Source organism: Mustela erminea, chromosome 11, assembly GCF_009829155.1.
Source record: "Mustela erminea isolate mMusErm1 chromosome 11, mMusErm1.Pri, whole genome shotgun sequence".
NCBI lineage: Eukaryota > Metazoa > Chordata > Mammalia > Carnivora > Mustelidae > Mustela > Mustela erminea.
In genome coordinates this window covers 76,134,912-76,149,646 of record NC_045624.1, presented here as the reverse complement: position 1 = coordinate 76,149,646, position 14,735 = coordinate 76,134,912, and the positions used below count along the sequence as shown (strand labels likewise).

The window sequence follows — 14,735 nt, the reverse complement described above, 5'->3', positions numbered from 1 at the left end:
AAACAAAACAAGAAAATCCGGGTCAAGTCTTGGCAAGCATTCAGGAGCACCCGACACAAATGTGTTTGCTTACAAATCTTCAGTGACGTTTCCATGAACATCCCAAGCCCAGAAGATCCCATTTAATTATTATATTGGTTTGGTTATACTAACAACAGAACTGGGGATGATTTGTTTTTTTGTTTTTTTGTTTTTGTTTCTTTGTTTAGTTTGGTCTTTTCTCAGTGTTCTTTTTAGTAGGCCACATGATTGAATTTGCAGCCAGACATTTAACGAGACAACCCTTTCTTGTAGGTGCAGACGACCACCATGTGCATCTCCGTCAGCCTCAGTGGCTTTGTGGTCTTGGGCTGCCTGTTCGCACCCAAGGTGCACATCATCCTGTTCCAGCCGCAGAAGAATGTGGTCACACACAGACTGCACCTCAACAGGTTCAGTGTCAGCGGAACTGGGACCACGTATTCTCAGTGTAAGTACGGAACTCGGTGCTGACCCATCCGTGACCAGCCCTGGAACAGACAACAGGCTCAGGGGGAAGCCAATAACATAGTCAGGCGGGGACAACAAAGGGCCATCCCCATGAATAATCTCAATTCCATTTTCGTAAGTCTTGGCTCAACCACACGAGTCAGGGGTCGTGCTAGGTCCTAGGGATACAGAGGGGAGTAGACGAGTCAAAGCGCCTATTTTGGTAGGGCATGCGGTCCAGCAGGGAAGACAAACATTAAATTCACAGGGGCAGTTAGGGTGTCTGGCCATGCTATGGAGTCTGAGAACTTACTCCTTAGTCCTGACTCTGTGACCAGGTCAGGGGGTGACCTGGAGCACCTTACTTTACCTTTTGCAGTTCTACTTTACTCCCGGGTCTGGAGGGTTGGATTAGACTGGTGCTCTGTAAAGGATGTTCTATGTCACCGAGATGATGAAGGTGCTTCACGAAAAATTAAAAAGGGAAGATGACTGAGTAAGACGGAAAATGGTACGTCCTGAATACCACTTTGGAAGCTCAAAGCACCTCCTTAAACATGAAGTATTTGTCTTAAGAAACTGTACAGCCAGGCAGCCTGTTTAGCTGTGATTTACTGTTTCTTAAATGTAGTCGACCACATTTAAACCGGCTAATGTGTTCCCACGGCACACACCTTGAAAAATGCTGGAGTACATCTGCCTCCTGTTTCAGTGACACGATGCTTTTCAGTCGCAGGCCGGCAAAGAAGCAGTGTCAAGTGCAGGACAGCAGAGGAACCCCACCAGTTCATGGTGGTTTCCCCTGCTGACCTGCAAATACCTGAAATACGTGAATCACTCACGTAACTCTTAGGCTCAAGGAACCTAAAGGGGACAGGCCTTTAAGCCATTTTCAGCTTCTCTGTGGTACAAAGCCTGAGAAATTCACAGACAGAAGGGGAGGAAGGAGGAGGGGGAAACCACAGGAGGGGGAAGGAAGACTGGAGTGACAGAGACAAATGACTACTTCACCGTTTTTGCCTTGAGTCGATCGGAAAGGATGCTTCAAAATAGCTCAGCACCACAGAGTGAGCAATCACATTAGTGCCCCAGATTCAGCAACAAAGTATGAACTGTAACAGGGCTGCCCTTCCCCCAGCAAACACAGGCAAGGCTGCTGGCTGAAAGGCGGCTTTCCAGGATGCACCGTTTGTATCTACCACTCCCGGGTGGAGATAGGGATGTGACTGTCTTTCCAGGTGCCATTGCCAGGTGTCCCCATGGTTGAGTCCCAGGACATGGTACAACTTGTAAAATGATTTTCCCTGGACCTTAGAGAAACCTGCTTATTTTCTGAGCAAACAAATCTCTTTTCTAGAGCCCAACTCTTACAGCTAGCGAGTCCAGACAAGAAAGAACTGGCAATAACAAAGAACAACAATGATAAGAGCGGGAAACAGGGACTGTCATTTGTTGAGTATTTTCTATCTGCTGGGTATGGTGCTCAAGGTTATACACATGTGTGCACCTGTGCCGTATCCTATTTAATGTGCACAATGCCAAATATCAAGAAACTGGCATCCCACATATTGAAACTGGCAGAACCGGAATTGAGAGTCAGTTTCTCTGATTTCAAAGGCAGTGTGTCAAACCACTGGATGGGGCCACTTGACTCAAACTGCAAGCTCGGAGATTTCCAGGGAACGTAGGTCCATAGTAGGCTTTATCGGGAGAATAGGAAAGTTCCCCTAGGCTGGGCAGCAAGATATACTTCCGAGAAAAAGTTATCTCGTTCTCTGAGCTCAGAGTTCCTAGTTGTTATTCAAACAATTTAACAAACTCCTTAAATCTTCCACAGACATATACATGCAGACCTCAGTAATTTTCAAATGGCAGCATTTCCTGATATATATACAGGAATTAACAAATTCCTCCAGGAATAACAAGGGCACTTGACCCAACCAAGTCTCTCTTCAGAATTTCAAAAATATCCATTTACACAAAAGTAACGTCTGTTGATCACAATGGATCTGCTTAATCTTTCACTCAGAATGCTAATCTCTGAGCGGCCCAGTTAATTCTTCAAAGTCAGCATCTACCCAGCCCAACATTTTAGAACAATTTTTTCACGCAATGAAATTTTAAGTAAATTTTTTTCTTAAGAAAAGACCTCATTTTTAAAAATAGTCCTTCTCTAATTTATATTAATGAAGTGGTATTAAAATATTAAGGTGAAGAATTTTTCATGTGATACCTCTGGGCATTTCAAAGTATATATGTAACAAATACATTAATCCATTATTTGTAATTCTTTATCTTTCAATTAAAATAGTTTTACTTGTGGGCTCATTTTATCCCATGAATACTAGACATTACAATTTCTGGTTCACAGATGAGAAAATATAGGAGGTACCTCTCAAAGATATACAATGATTCAAGAATCGAAACTGGGTTTCCTGACTTGTGATTAATATCTTACCCATTTTAAGAAATTGGAACTACAGTCACTCATGGAATTCACTCATTCATTAAATGCTTGAGTACCTTCTACACAACAAAAATATCTAAGCAACTGTGTACATAGTGGTAAAAAGGATAGATGCCCTGGTCCCATGAAACTCAGTGTCTAGACAAGTGTTGTCCTTACTGTAGTATAGGACCCATTAATGGGTCGTGAAATTTATGCAGCATGTTTGGCCAACAGTTTTCAGAAGAAAAAAATTAAATATATCAGAGTTCATTATATGTAATATGGATAAGTAGTATTTCATGACGTTTGCTCCAGAGGTGATGTATGTAAACAAGGTCCAGGTAAAATGTTTATTACTGTGAATTGCAGCCAAAGAAGTTTGAAAGACACTTGTCTCTGGGACCTAGTTTATGGATGGACATATTACTGACCCACTATGACGACAGTTAAAGCAACCGGTTTAATTCTCAGTGCCTGTTTCCTCCATTAAATAATCAGCTCAATTTATATTCATTTCCTTCCTAAATGCCAGGAAGTACACGGTTTTGTAAATCAAGAAATATCCTTAAATTGCTCCGAGTTCATTAGGTAAAGCATATGTTTTACTTAGTTGGCATGTAATTTATGTTCTGCTAAGTATTATGTAAGCATTTTAGTGTATTGAATTATTGTTACCAATATTGCTGCTGGTTTTCTAATTTAATCCCTCCAGATGGAAAACCAACAACTCTATGTGTTGATGAGAATATGTTAGTGCAGCATCAAGGTTACCCCACAACACATACATACATGTAGGTAGCTATTCCCACATAGCAAACTTCCCCCAAGCTTTGTGACTTCAAAGCAATAACCTTTAAAAAAATACAAATGAAAATAAAACACAATAATGCCTTTATCATTTTAGGATTTGGTGGGCCCAGAATGCAGGCAGGGCTTGGTTGAGCAATTCATCTGCTCTTGCGAGGCCTGGACCAGGTCCTTCTGTGGTTTCAGCAGAGACTGAGCTGAGCCGGAGGCCCACAGTCACTATGATCTCAGATTTCACAGCTTGGAAGGACGACTTGCCACATGCAATCCTAGAGAGGATGACAAAGCCTGTCCAAATTTGAGGGAAGGGACATAGACGCCCCCACCTCTGAAATAATTCATGGCCATTTTTATTGTGCACATTCACCCAAGCCTTCCTCCAGCACTGCAGTTTTATCAGAAATCACGAAGGTGGGACACAAGCAATCCTGTTAATGCCAAGAAGTTACCCAGGCCAGAAGGTGCGGCCAAATTCATTCCCACTTAATTCTCGGGCAAGAGTAGGAAATGCCACCTTACGTAGGAGCCTGGGTGAGCCACCTGACCACAGCTAAGGTGCCTGAGAGCAGACAAAGTACTGGTATTGGATTTTAAAGCTGAGCAGTTGCTCCAAAAAGATGGAAAAGCATGACCAAACTTAGAGGCAGGCATGGAGAAAAGGACATGTTTAGGGACATCTTGGAAAACTCATGGTCTGTGAAATGTCTACATCCTGCTGAGTGCCAAAAAAATAATTTTAGCTGTATCTGATTAACCATATACGCAGTGGGAGTCAAAATAATAAAAATGAAGGTAACATTCATTTTTCTCTAGTTTAAGTATACCGCTAGGCCAATGGCTCCCAATATCTGTACACCAAAAGGACAAACAAAACAAAACAAAACCCCCTCTTTGAAATGAAGTTCCCAGGCCCCACCCAGAGATATGCTGAGTCATATGGTCTGGGTCAAAAGCAATCTGGTTTGTAACAGATACTCCAGCTGGTTCAATGGAAGTGGCCCAAGGAACATATTTTGAGAGCCTCGGCCTCAACCACGCCGCCTGCTTCATCCACTGTTATCAGTGCGGGCCAGGGAGAGCCTCGGAGAGGACCCTCACGGAGGGAGCAGGCAGTGGGTTCAGAGGGGGCCAGGTATTCTGAACTCCCGTCCTCTGTCTCGTGCCACAGCCCCGTGCAACTACGTTTTCCCCAGCTCTCTCTGGCACCCTCCAGAGAATGCATTTCTAGCCCAGAAGTACCTATCCACACAGAAGACATTTACTGAAACTGGAAATACTCCCTCAAATAACACTTAACTCAAAGACCCTAAAATCTTCAACTCATACTTGTAATGCTGCTCATATACCCCCCCACACAAGCAAACATTCTTTGTATCTGAATGAGAAGGAAGAGACCATCTTGGTTCAGCTTCAGAAGCACAAGGGCTTCCCAGAGCTGGTTCCCAAAGACAGGCCATCAAGAACATAAGCTCCAAGTGGAAGGAGAGTTGCCTAATCACGAAGGACACAAGCTGGGTGTACGCGTGAGGTTATGCAGCAGAAAACCCGAGGGCCTCCGTGCAGGTCAGAATGTTGTGGACACTAATACGAGTTCTACTCAGCGCAGACCGGGGAGGGAGAGGTGAGAAACAGGAGTGTGTCCAATTGTCTTTCGAGCCATTCTGTATCCAGACTTGGTCCCGTGGGTGTGTGTGTTTCTCCTGCTCATGGTGATCATTCAGAGATATGCACGCCATTATCATTAAGAACAGTCAAAAGGGTTCTGCTAACTAATCATGTTCAGATTTGGGTCCCAGAGGAGCCGCAGGCATATGGAGATTGATTTCTTCTGCCAAAACCTTATTCAGAAAGTCGCTTGTCTAGGTGGTGAAGTGCAAATGGCTTCATTAACAGAATCACTCTTTATTACAAAGGATTTTCACGTTAGAAGGAGCAAGGGTATAAAAAGATCAAGTGAACAGTCTTCCAGACTCACACTCTAATTTCCCACAGAAGGACAGCAACTGAAAGCAAGCCCGCGAGGATCAGACTTGGCATTTGTCGATGGCCAGGCCTTTGAAGATACCCCAGTTAAAAGGGGTAAGCCATTACACAAGTCTGAATATGACTTTATGCAAGAAAAAAAAAAAAGGCACATAATGCCCAAGTTCCTTCTTAACAGCGCAAGTCCAGAAAATGAGCGTAAAATGCCTGCACTTGACAGTCAAGGGAGTCCCATAATGACACTATGTACTAGACCAGCCAGGAAAATTAGCAAGTTATTTGGCGACGCAGACGGAATTGATGGTCTTCTCTGCCACAGGCATAAGTATATTATAAACATAAATCCTGCTGGCCAATCCAGGAAGAGCCAAGAGTTTTCAGCAAGCTAAGCCATCTGCTGCTTCCAAGCAGAATAGACCTAGTGCATCCCCATCAGAGAGAGGTCAATCCAGTTTCCCTTTGGAGGGGAAAGTCACAAGATGCCTGAGAACCTCATTCCATCCTCCTGAGGGCGGGAGTAGAGGGGGGCCCTGACCCTCACAAGTGACCTTGCATGTATCAGGGAACAGATGTTCACACTCCCCCTTTCTTCTACCTAACATTTCCATTGTGTTTGTCTCACAATTGCCTTTTTGCAACCCCTAAGTCATTTTCTCTTTACCTCTACTATTTCACTAGGTTTTCCCCTAAGCAAACATAGCCTACCTTCTTTAATGACAGTGACCAAAGGGACTCGGGCTGGAAGAGAATGCTAACCACATTTCGGGATGGGAAAACCAGAGCCCTCTCTGTTAGACACTTTAAGGAATTTGATAAGTGAAGTCACAGATAAAATTCTCGAAAGCAGTTATGCGGCTATTCTGCCTCTCTGGATTTTCTGCCTCAGCTCAGTTACCAAATGCATCTCAGAGATGATTCTGACAGCGAGAACTTTAGCATCTGCAAGTTCAGTGATTTCTTTTTTAAATTAGAAGCCTTCTCTTCAGTGCCACACATGACAGCTTCTTGTTCTACCAGCAAAGGTGCGAACGTGTATTTTTCTCAAAAGCCCATTCCAGGGAGTTCAATGGCATAGATCATGTCCATCAGAGACCCTGGCGACCCCACACCCGGGCTGCGCATAGGGAACGTGTGCTATTCCCAAGGGGCTAGCCACAAAGCTGCCCAGAAAACGTGCTTTGGTGAAGACAAAACAATGTCATTAATGGTGACTGGCTAAATGTTTATGTCCATGATAAAATTTCTCTCATTTCAATATAGGTTAAAAGTAAGCATCATTTATTTTGGGGTTTTTATTTTTTTAAAGATTTTATTTATTTATTTGACAGAGAGAGAAAGAGAGAGGGCACAAACAGGGGAGCGGCTGGCAATGGGAGAGGGAGAAGCAGGCTCCCCACTGAGCAAGGAACCCAATCCACAGGGCCCTGGGTTCATGACCTGACCCAAAGGCAGTCAGTTCAACAACAGAGCCACCTAGGTGCCCCGCATCATTTGTTTTTGTTTTGTTTTTTTAAGCCTCACTTTCTTGCATTAAATGACACTGTACAGTTCCCTTCTGTCCTGTGTCATTGAATATAATGGAAACTCAGTACCCCAAAGAAAACCCCTTAACCAGAGATGCCAAAAGTCACATGCATTTCCATGTAACCCAAAATCTATTAACACCTTTGGGGACATGGTACAATGCTCACAACTATGTAGATATGTTAAATTAAAAAGGAAATATGTATATAGTCAAATACTGCCCATATACTGACTTCAGACGGTCAGCTCCTTGAAGCAAGCAGAGTCTCACATCAATTTATTCTGTACTATTTCTCCTTCCAGTAAGTGAAATTCACAGGAGAACATTCATAAGTGAAAATATCTATATCCTCAGAATGGAAAAATGCCTATATATAGGAAAAATTTTTTAACATCTTCCCTACCTAGAGTAATGTCAGAGGCTTTGGGAGAAGGACTCTTAGTCGGTAACTGTGATCAATTTGAAGGATAATTTACTCCTTCATTCAAGAAGCTTTTGGGCTGAGGCTCAGCTCTAGGCACTAGGGATGTAAAGAAAAAAATAGCCAAACCGAGAATACATAATAAGTCAGGTTTTGATAAGTGACAGGGAGAAAATAACATGAAGCAAGGACAAATACAGCCACCTGGGGACACACGGTCCCTCTGTTTTACACAGTGGACAAAGAAAGCCTCTCCAATTAGGCACCATTTGACCAGATGCATGACAGGAAGGGGACAGGGGAGCCCTGTCCGTATCTGGGGAAATGCAAAAGTCCACAGTTGGAAGAACAACAGAAAGTCCGAGAGGAAAATGACCAAGGATGAAAATAAGAGGAGAGGAAGACAGAGAGGGGCCAGAGCCGGAGGACCTTAGAAATCACTTGTTTTCTCTGAAAGAACTGGGAAACATGCTCCAAGGGTACGGAATGACCCAGCTGTAAAAGCATTGCCCTCCACACTGTGGCTTGTGGGCAGGACAGAGGACGGGGAGCAGACAGAGATGTAACTGAGGAAGCTATGGCTGAGTCCAGATGTCTGTGGTTCCTGTCAGGGTGGCAGTGATGGAAGCTAGTCAAGTGTTCAGATGCTGTGCGTAGTTTGAAGGTGAAGCTGACAAGATGAGCTGCCCTAGAAGAGAGGATGAATGCCGGACATTATTTTACTTTTTTTTTTTTTTTTTAAGATTTTATTTATTTGTTTGTCAGAGAGAAAGAGAGAGAGAGCACAAGCAGGCGGAGTGGCAGGCAGAGGCAGAGAGAGAAGCAGGCTGCCCGGTGAGCAAAGAGCCCGATGTGGGACTCTATCCCAGGATGCTGGGATCATGACCTGAGCCGAAGGCAGTGGTCTAACTGACTGAGTCATCCAGGGCCTGACATTATTTTATTAGCGCTGGACCCGGTTGGCCTGACTGATCCCTAGACAAAGCAGCACATACATCTCTTACCAGCTGTTTGAGCCTCAGGGTGAAGGGGCTTCCGTTCCTTGCCTGAAAACACATTTGAGTAAGAAAGAAGAAAAACCAGAGATGTTGGGAAAAACAAAAACAAACAAACAAAAAAAAAAACCCAGAGATGTTGGGCAACTAAGAGGAAGCCAAAAGAATGCAAACTAGAATAGCACCAAAAAATTATTAAGTCCTTCCATTTTCAAGTTATTTATTGCCCTTCCACTTTCATACGCCTTCAGGGAGGAAGGGAGTAACAGAACGTGACCGGAAAGAAAGCATGACAGGCGTGCCTGGCTGGCTCAGTTGGTAGAGCATGTGATTCTTAATTTTGGGGTCACAAGTTCGAGCCCCAGGCTGGGTGTTGAGTCTACTTAAAAAATAAATAAATAAAAATATTTTTTTTTTAAAAAGGAAAGAAAGCATGATAGTATATCATGGTCACAGTTGATTGGGGTGTTTAGTAGGAGACCGAGTGGAATTTCTGTTGATAAGGTAATTACACTGTATTTTGGGTTATAGAAAAGTGCGTGACATATTTTCTCTTTCCATGAATCTTGTCTCACAAGAAATAAGTCACTGAATGAGGAAGGCTTTGCATTCATAAGCTCCAGCTCTACATTTGGAAATCAGATCTTGGATCTGTAGATTTTTATCCCACATCATCATGAAGATGATTTCCTCGGAAATCTACCTTTAACAATTTAAGACCATTACCTAGAGAATCTTAGCCTCATTTCTTAAGAACTTCCACTGTGAAATCTGACATAGCAAGGCTACCAAAACACTGGCCAGTAGTGTCCTCATTGGCGCAGATAACCTGTATTAATCAGCAGAAGAACACCTGGAATGGGACCTCGGGGCCCCAGGCCAAATAAAATTAAGGTGATGAGTAAGAAAACAGGTTCGATAACAAAGCAGGAGGACAAAGCAACAAACGGATGTTGGAAACAGAATTCCATGACCATAGCATTAAAATATCTCAACAAGCAGACATGCTGGGAAAAATTATTTGGGGTTACCAGGAGCAAGGAAATAGAACAGATGGGAACAAAGTAGAATGTCTGTTCTGTTTAAATGTTTGTTTTCCTTTATTCCTGAGTCTGCTGTATTACACAGTTAGAGGAACACACTCAGAAACCAAGTCTCAGCCACTCAAATGACTAACAGACTTGGCATCCGTAAGAATCTATTAAATAAATATGTTTAGCATTGACTGAGGGCTCAGGTCCCTGAAAAAACGGGGTCATTTTCTCCACAGCCTGGCCAGCCTGTGCATGACAGGTGGAGGAGAAATGGATTTCACAGTGCGAGACAAAGCTGCCACTTGGCTGCATTGATTTCCAATGCCTCCCCAAAGTGTGTGAAGTGAAATCTGCCTTCTGATGGGTGTGAACTGCCCTTTTGTGATCAACAGTGGAGCTTATTGGGTCCTTTTCTACAATCTTCTGTTTTCATTTTGCATCACACCACTTTAGCCTGGAATGACTAACAACTGCTGCTCACCCGCCAGCCTCCCCCCCCCCACCCCTGACAAAGCCCAAAATAAGCCACCATACCTCTTGTTTCTGACAGAAACTAGGATTATAGAAATTTGCTTAACCGCACTTAGGAAAATGGGCTAAACTTACACCATTAAAAACCTCATGAGAATTTCATTAGAATAATAGCAAAAGCTCATCACAAACACACACATGGAAATGATAGTGCTTTGTTCTCCCCCAGATTTCACTACCTTGGGGAATAACAGATGGGCTAAGACGAGAGGCATATGTAAAATATTTATGAAAGGCAAAGTAATTGAGATAGTAAACTCATAAAACAGTAATTTCCTCTACTATATTCAGCAGCACGGACAAAAATGAGGATATTTTTTACATAATAAAATAAAAGGCGCTGGCAGAAGCTGCAGATGAAACACTAAAAGAGAAGCAGAAAAACACGAGTTACCATTCCCTTTAATACACTGAAAAGTGGTTAGGGAAGAAGTGACTACAGAAAGAGTCTGGGTGGGGGAGGGTTTCACTGTCGTTATTCCTGGTAAGACAACCTTGAGTTCGTGCGATGTGTATTATCAAGGCCTGCCATTGCTGTGAGTTTTATCTTCTTTGCAAAGAATTTGGACGCTCTAACATAGGGCATTCCCTTCAATGTCCCTGTGATGCAGGCAGGTGAGTTGAAGTTCTTCTGCAGATTCCCATAATGGTATCAACATGGTGGGGGGTGGGGTTTCAGGGGAACCTGATGTGAAACTATAACTTGGGATTTTCCACATAACCACCTCCGTAGCCCCTGTCCTTCCTACCCACCTAGTCAAGATACACTGAATTTTTTAGACATTTAGAATGCAGTGAGCAAGAAAAATCGTAAGCTTGAACTTAAGAACAGCATGACACTGAGCTCCAGAATAGTGTGGGAATATCACAGGTTTCCAAAGTGCCAACGGGAAGGGTATTAGACTGATCCAAGATGAACACAGATGGGCATGAGCGTATCAGTCCCTGGTTCTCCTACCTATACCCCGCCCCCCCATGACCTAGGATTCTTCGTCAAGCTCAGAAAATAAAAAATGGGCACAGAAATAATAAAATTTGATCCTGGAGAAGATGATGAGATTAGTCAGAATGTCCAAGGCATCATGCTTGTCACATGGATGTACATAGGATGTACACGGCCTGAGCCAGCTCTCTCTGCAGGGGTAGTGGGTGGTCAATGTCACAGTGTGGTTGGAGCAGCAAAAAGGCCTACCTGGCCCAAAAGAAGGCTGCCCATATGCCTCCTATCTCCTGGTCATTTCTTCAGATAGAAAAATTATTTCCTTCTCGAAACTTCTGTTCTTTGAAATGCAGCCATTAAATGGTCATTCAGAGAATATTTAGAGAGGATCTATTCCGTGACCAGCAATTGGGATGAAATAATGAAAAAGACAGAGCCTAGCATATTTTCTAGTCAAGAGTATTCATAGACTTAAGACACTAACAACAACAACAAAAATAGGCCAGAAAAAAAAATCTGCTTTAAAATTAGGTAATGTGGCAGAGAATAACTAGTCAGTTCTTTAAATTACGTGGCCTGATGATAGCCTTTTTCAGGAGGCAGTATTTCAGACACAGATGACAAGAAGAAGCCAGACATGTGATGGGAAGAGGGAAAAACATTCCTGACAGAGGCGGTGCCAAGGCCTGCCTTGCTGGGATTTTCCATGCTAGAGGACAAACACAAAAAAAGTGAGGGAAGAAATCACAGAATGAAACAAATGCAGAGAGAAAGAGGCACGATCTGACACACCCGGGGATGTGAAATATGGAGGAAGGAGAGCACAAAGGGGATCATCAGAGGAGCCCAGGGCAATGACTGACATTTCAAAATAAACTCTCACTGCCGTATGGAGAAGGTGTGGCAGGGCAGCAAGCGTGAAAACAGAGACGCCCGCGGTACAACTGTCCCAGGAGCCACATGATGGTGGCTTGGCCCAAGGTGGTGGAGGCACAGAAGGGTGGACGGATGTGGGGAGTGAGTTGACTGGGGCACATGTCTGGTTTGACGTGGGAGGAAGCACCAAACAGGAAGATAGTAGAACTGTTAGACTTCCGGCTCAGGTCACTGGCTGGAGAGTGAGACCATTCACTGAAGAAAGGAAGACTAAAATGGGGACAGGTTCGGGGATCAAGAGTTACCCTTTGGTCACCTGATTGTGAAAATGCAGGCAGAGCCACCTATGGAGGAGTCTGGCAGGCCTCCCACATTTCCACCCAATGATGGCTGGACATCACCTCCCCTTGTTCTTTCTCTTGCCTTCCCCTAGCTTTCATGAAGGTTACATAAGTAGGTGTCATGAGGGTTACATAAGTAGGAGGAAACTTCATAAGGAGTAAAGGAAAACCCTCACATTTGAAATTATCATCATCATCATTTTCCCTCTAGTATTTGTCTAGCACCCACTGTGTTCTTCACTACAGACATGTTTTCTCCCAAAGTTGTACATTTTTAGTGGGATCATACTGTAAAGAAAATCGAACCTGATCCTACAAATGATCGAAGGAACTATATCTCCAAGAGTTAGTGTGTCGCTGGACTATGCTTAACCTCAGACAATCCCAGAGACTTGTCTTTATGGCTTTTTTACACACCTAGCAGAGAAATCAATGCAAAACTGAGGAGTTGTAGGCTCCCTGGTGGGGAGCCTGCTGAAAGACGTCAGTGCCCCAGATTGGTGATTGAGCATATGATCTCAACGTTTATAATTAGTTTCTCCTTTGTGTTTAAAGAAAATCGTATGAAAAAAATGTCATTTTATGGGGCAAGAATATTTCCACTATCAGGCATGAATACTTCAGCAGGAAATGAGCTTATATGATTATTAACCAAGCGATGTACTTAAAGAATGGGACAGGTGACATCAGTTTGACCTGGGCTTTGGTCAGGTAGCCAAGAGGATCAGTTCCTTCTCGGCAAAGCATATCATCATGGACAGGCCAAGGGATGCAACATGAACAGCTCTGAAAGGAAATATAAGGTCATCTCTGATTCTCTTGGCTACATAGTTGCACAGCCCAGGAAGAATGGGGCTCCTTGCCTTTGTTGTTGTTGTTGTTCTAATTCATTAAAAAGATAAAGCTGTATGTAGATTTCTCATAAAAGCGAAACCTTTAAAGTACCATAAGATATGCCTTGCATTGATGAAAACTAAATGCCATATACAGAATGAATATACACATGCGTATTATACTCACACCCTGACACTGTCATCACTGTTGTCATTAACAAGAGCCTCATGCCTTTGGAACGTCACCCCTTCTGAAAATTGTTAAGAATCTGAGTTCTCAGCACCCCAGCCCTTGCTGGAGTGTTCACAGAGGTCACCCACTTGAGCAATGAAAATGCATCAAGCCATTCTGTAAGGCAGTGGAGTTCACAGATGACTCATGAGACTACCTAGAGAAAGCAAATGTTATTGAGGTCCTAAAACTGTAACTAATTGGGGCACCTGGGTGGCTCGGTGGGTTAAGCCTCTGCCTTTAGCTCAGGTCATGATCTCGGGGTCCTGGGATTGAGTCCCGCATCAGGCTCTCTGCTCAGCAGGGAGCCTTCTCCCTCTGCCTGCCTCTTTGCTTACTTGTGATCTCTCTCTCTGTCAAATAAATAAAATCTAAAAAACAAACAAAAAAAAACATAATTAAGTTAACAATCTTTAAGAAATTTGCAGTGAACTCTCAGTTTTGCACATTCTATCTTAATGAATTTATAGCTTACCAGAGCTAATTTTAAATCCATAAGCGACTCCTTTCAACAATGATGCTGTTTATGAACTCTCCACAAGGGATGACATTAGCGGAGGTATGTGCCAGGTACAAACGAATTTTGAGCACAACACATTTAGAAGGTTGGCCTACTACAGCATTAAATCACTTATCTTTTTCCAAAGTTAAATTAAAAATGGGTTTTTGAACTTAATTTTAACAAGGGTCTGAGATCATCTGTTCCATCACCTACGTGGCTCACTCGACTAACACTGAATTTTCTGACCTGTTTTGTTTTCCAGCTTCTGCCAGCACCTATGTCCCCACGGTGTGCAATGGGCGAGAAGTTCTTGACTCCACCACCTCATCTCTGTGATTGTGAATTCCAGTTCAGTTCTCGTGTTTTTAGACTGTTAGACAAAAGTGCTCGCGTGCAGCTCCGGAATATGGAAACAGAGCAAAAGAACCCTAGTACCTTTTTTTAGAAACAGTACGATAAATTATTTTTGAGGACTGTACAGTATATAGTGATGTGCTAGAACTTTTTAGGCTGATTTTAGCGCCCCTATTATTAACGATTCCCCGGGACACGGAAATAACCATTGTTTACAGAGCTGAGCATTGGTGACAGGGTCTGACAGGGTCCGTCTAAACAAAAATATGGTGGCAATATTAGGTAACTTTTTTTCCTATGAAGTTTTTTGTAGGTCCTTGTTGTAACTAATTTAGGATGAGTTTCTATGTTGTATATTAAAGTTACATTATGTGTAACAGATTGTTTTTCTCAGCACAAGATAAAAAGCATCTGTATTAATGTAAAAATACTGAGAATAAAACC

General features: G+C 43.0%; 1 protein-coding gene across 2 annotated transcripts in view; it reads left to right on the top strand.

The window, feature by feature from the left end:
- The window catches only part of GRM3 (glutamate metabotropic receptor 3), a 225,104-nt gene extending 210,722 nt beyond the window's left edge, over window positions 1-14,382 (top strand). Inside the window, exons 5-6 of one of the 2 annotated variants that reach the window (XM_032304952.1) lie at window positions 295-469; window positions 14,200-14,382. In XM_032304952.1, the coding sequence (XP_032160843.1) occupies window positions 295-469; window positions 14,200-14,273 (249 nt within the window). In that variant the 3' untranslated portion in view covers window positions 14,274-14,382. The remainder of the gene's footprint in view (window positions 1-294; window positions 470-14,199) is intronic. The other variant, XM_032304953.1, reaches the window with a different exon arrangement.
- The last annotated feature ends 353 nt before the right edge of the window (window positions 14,383-14,735 follow it).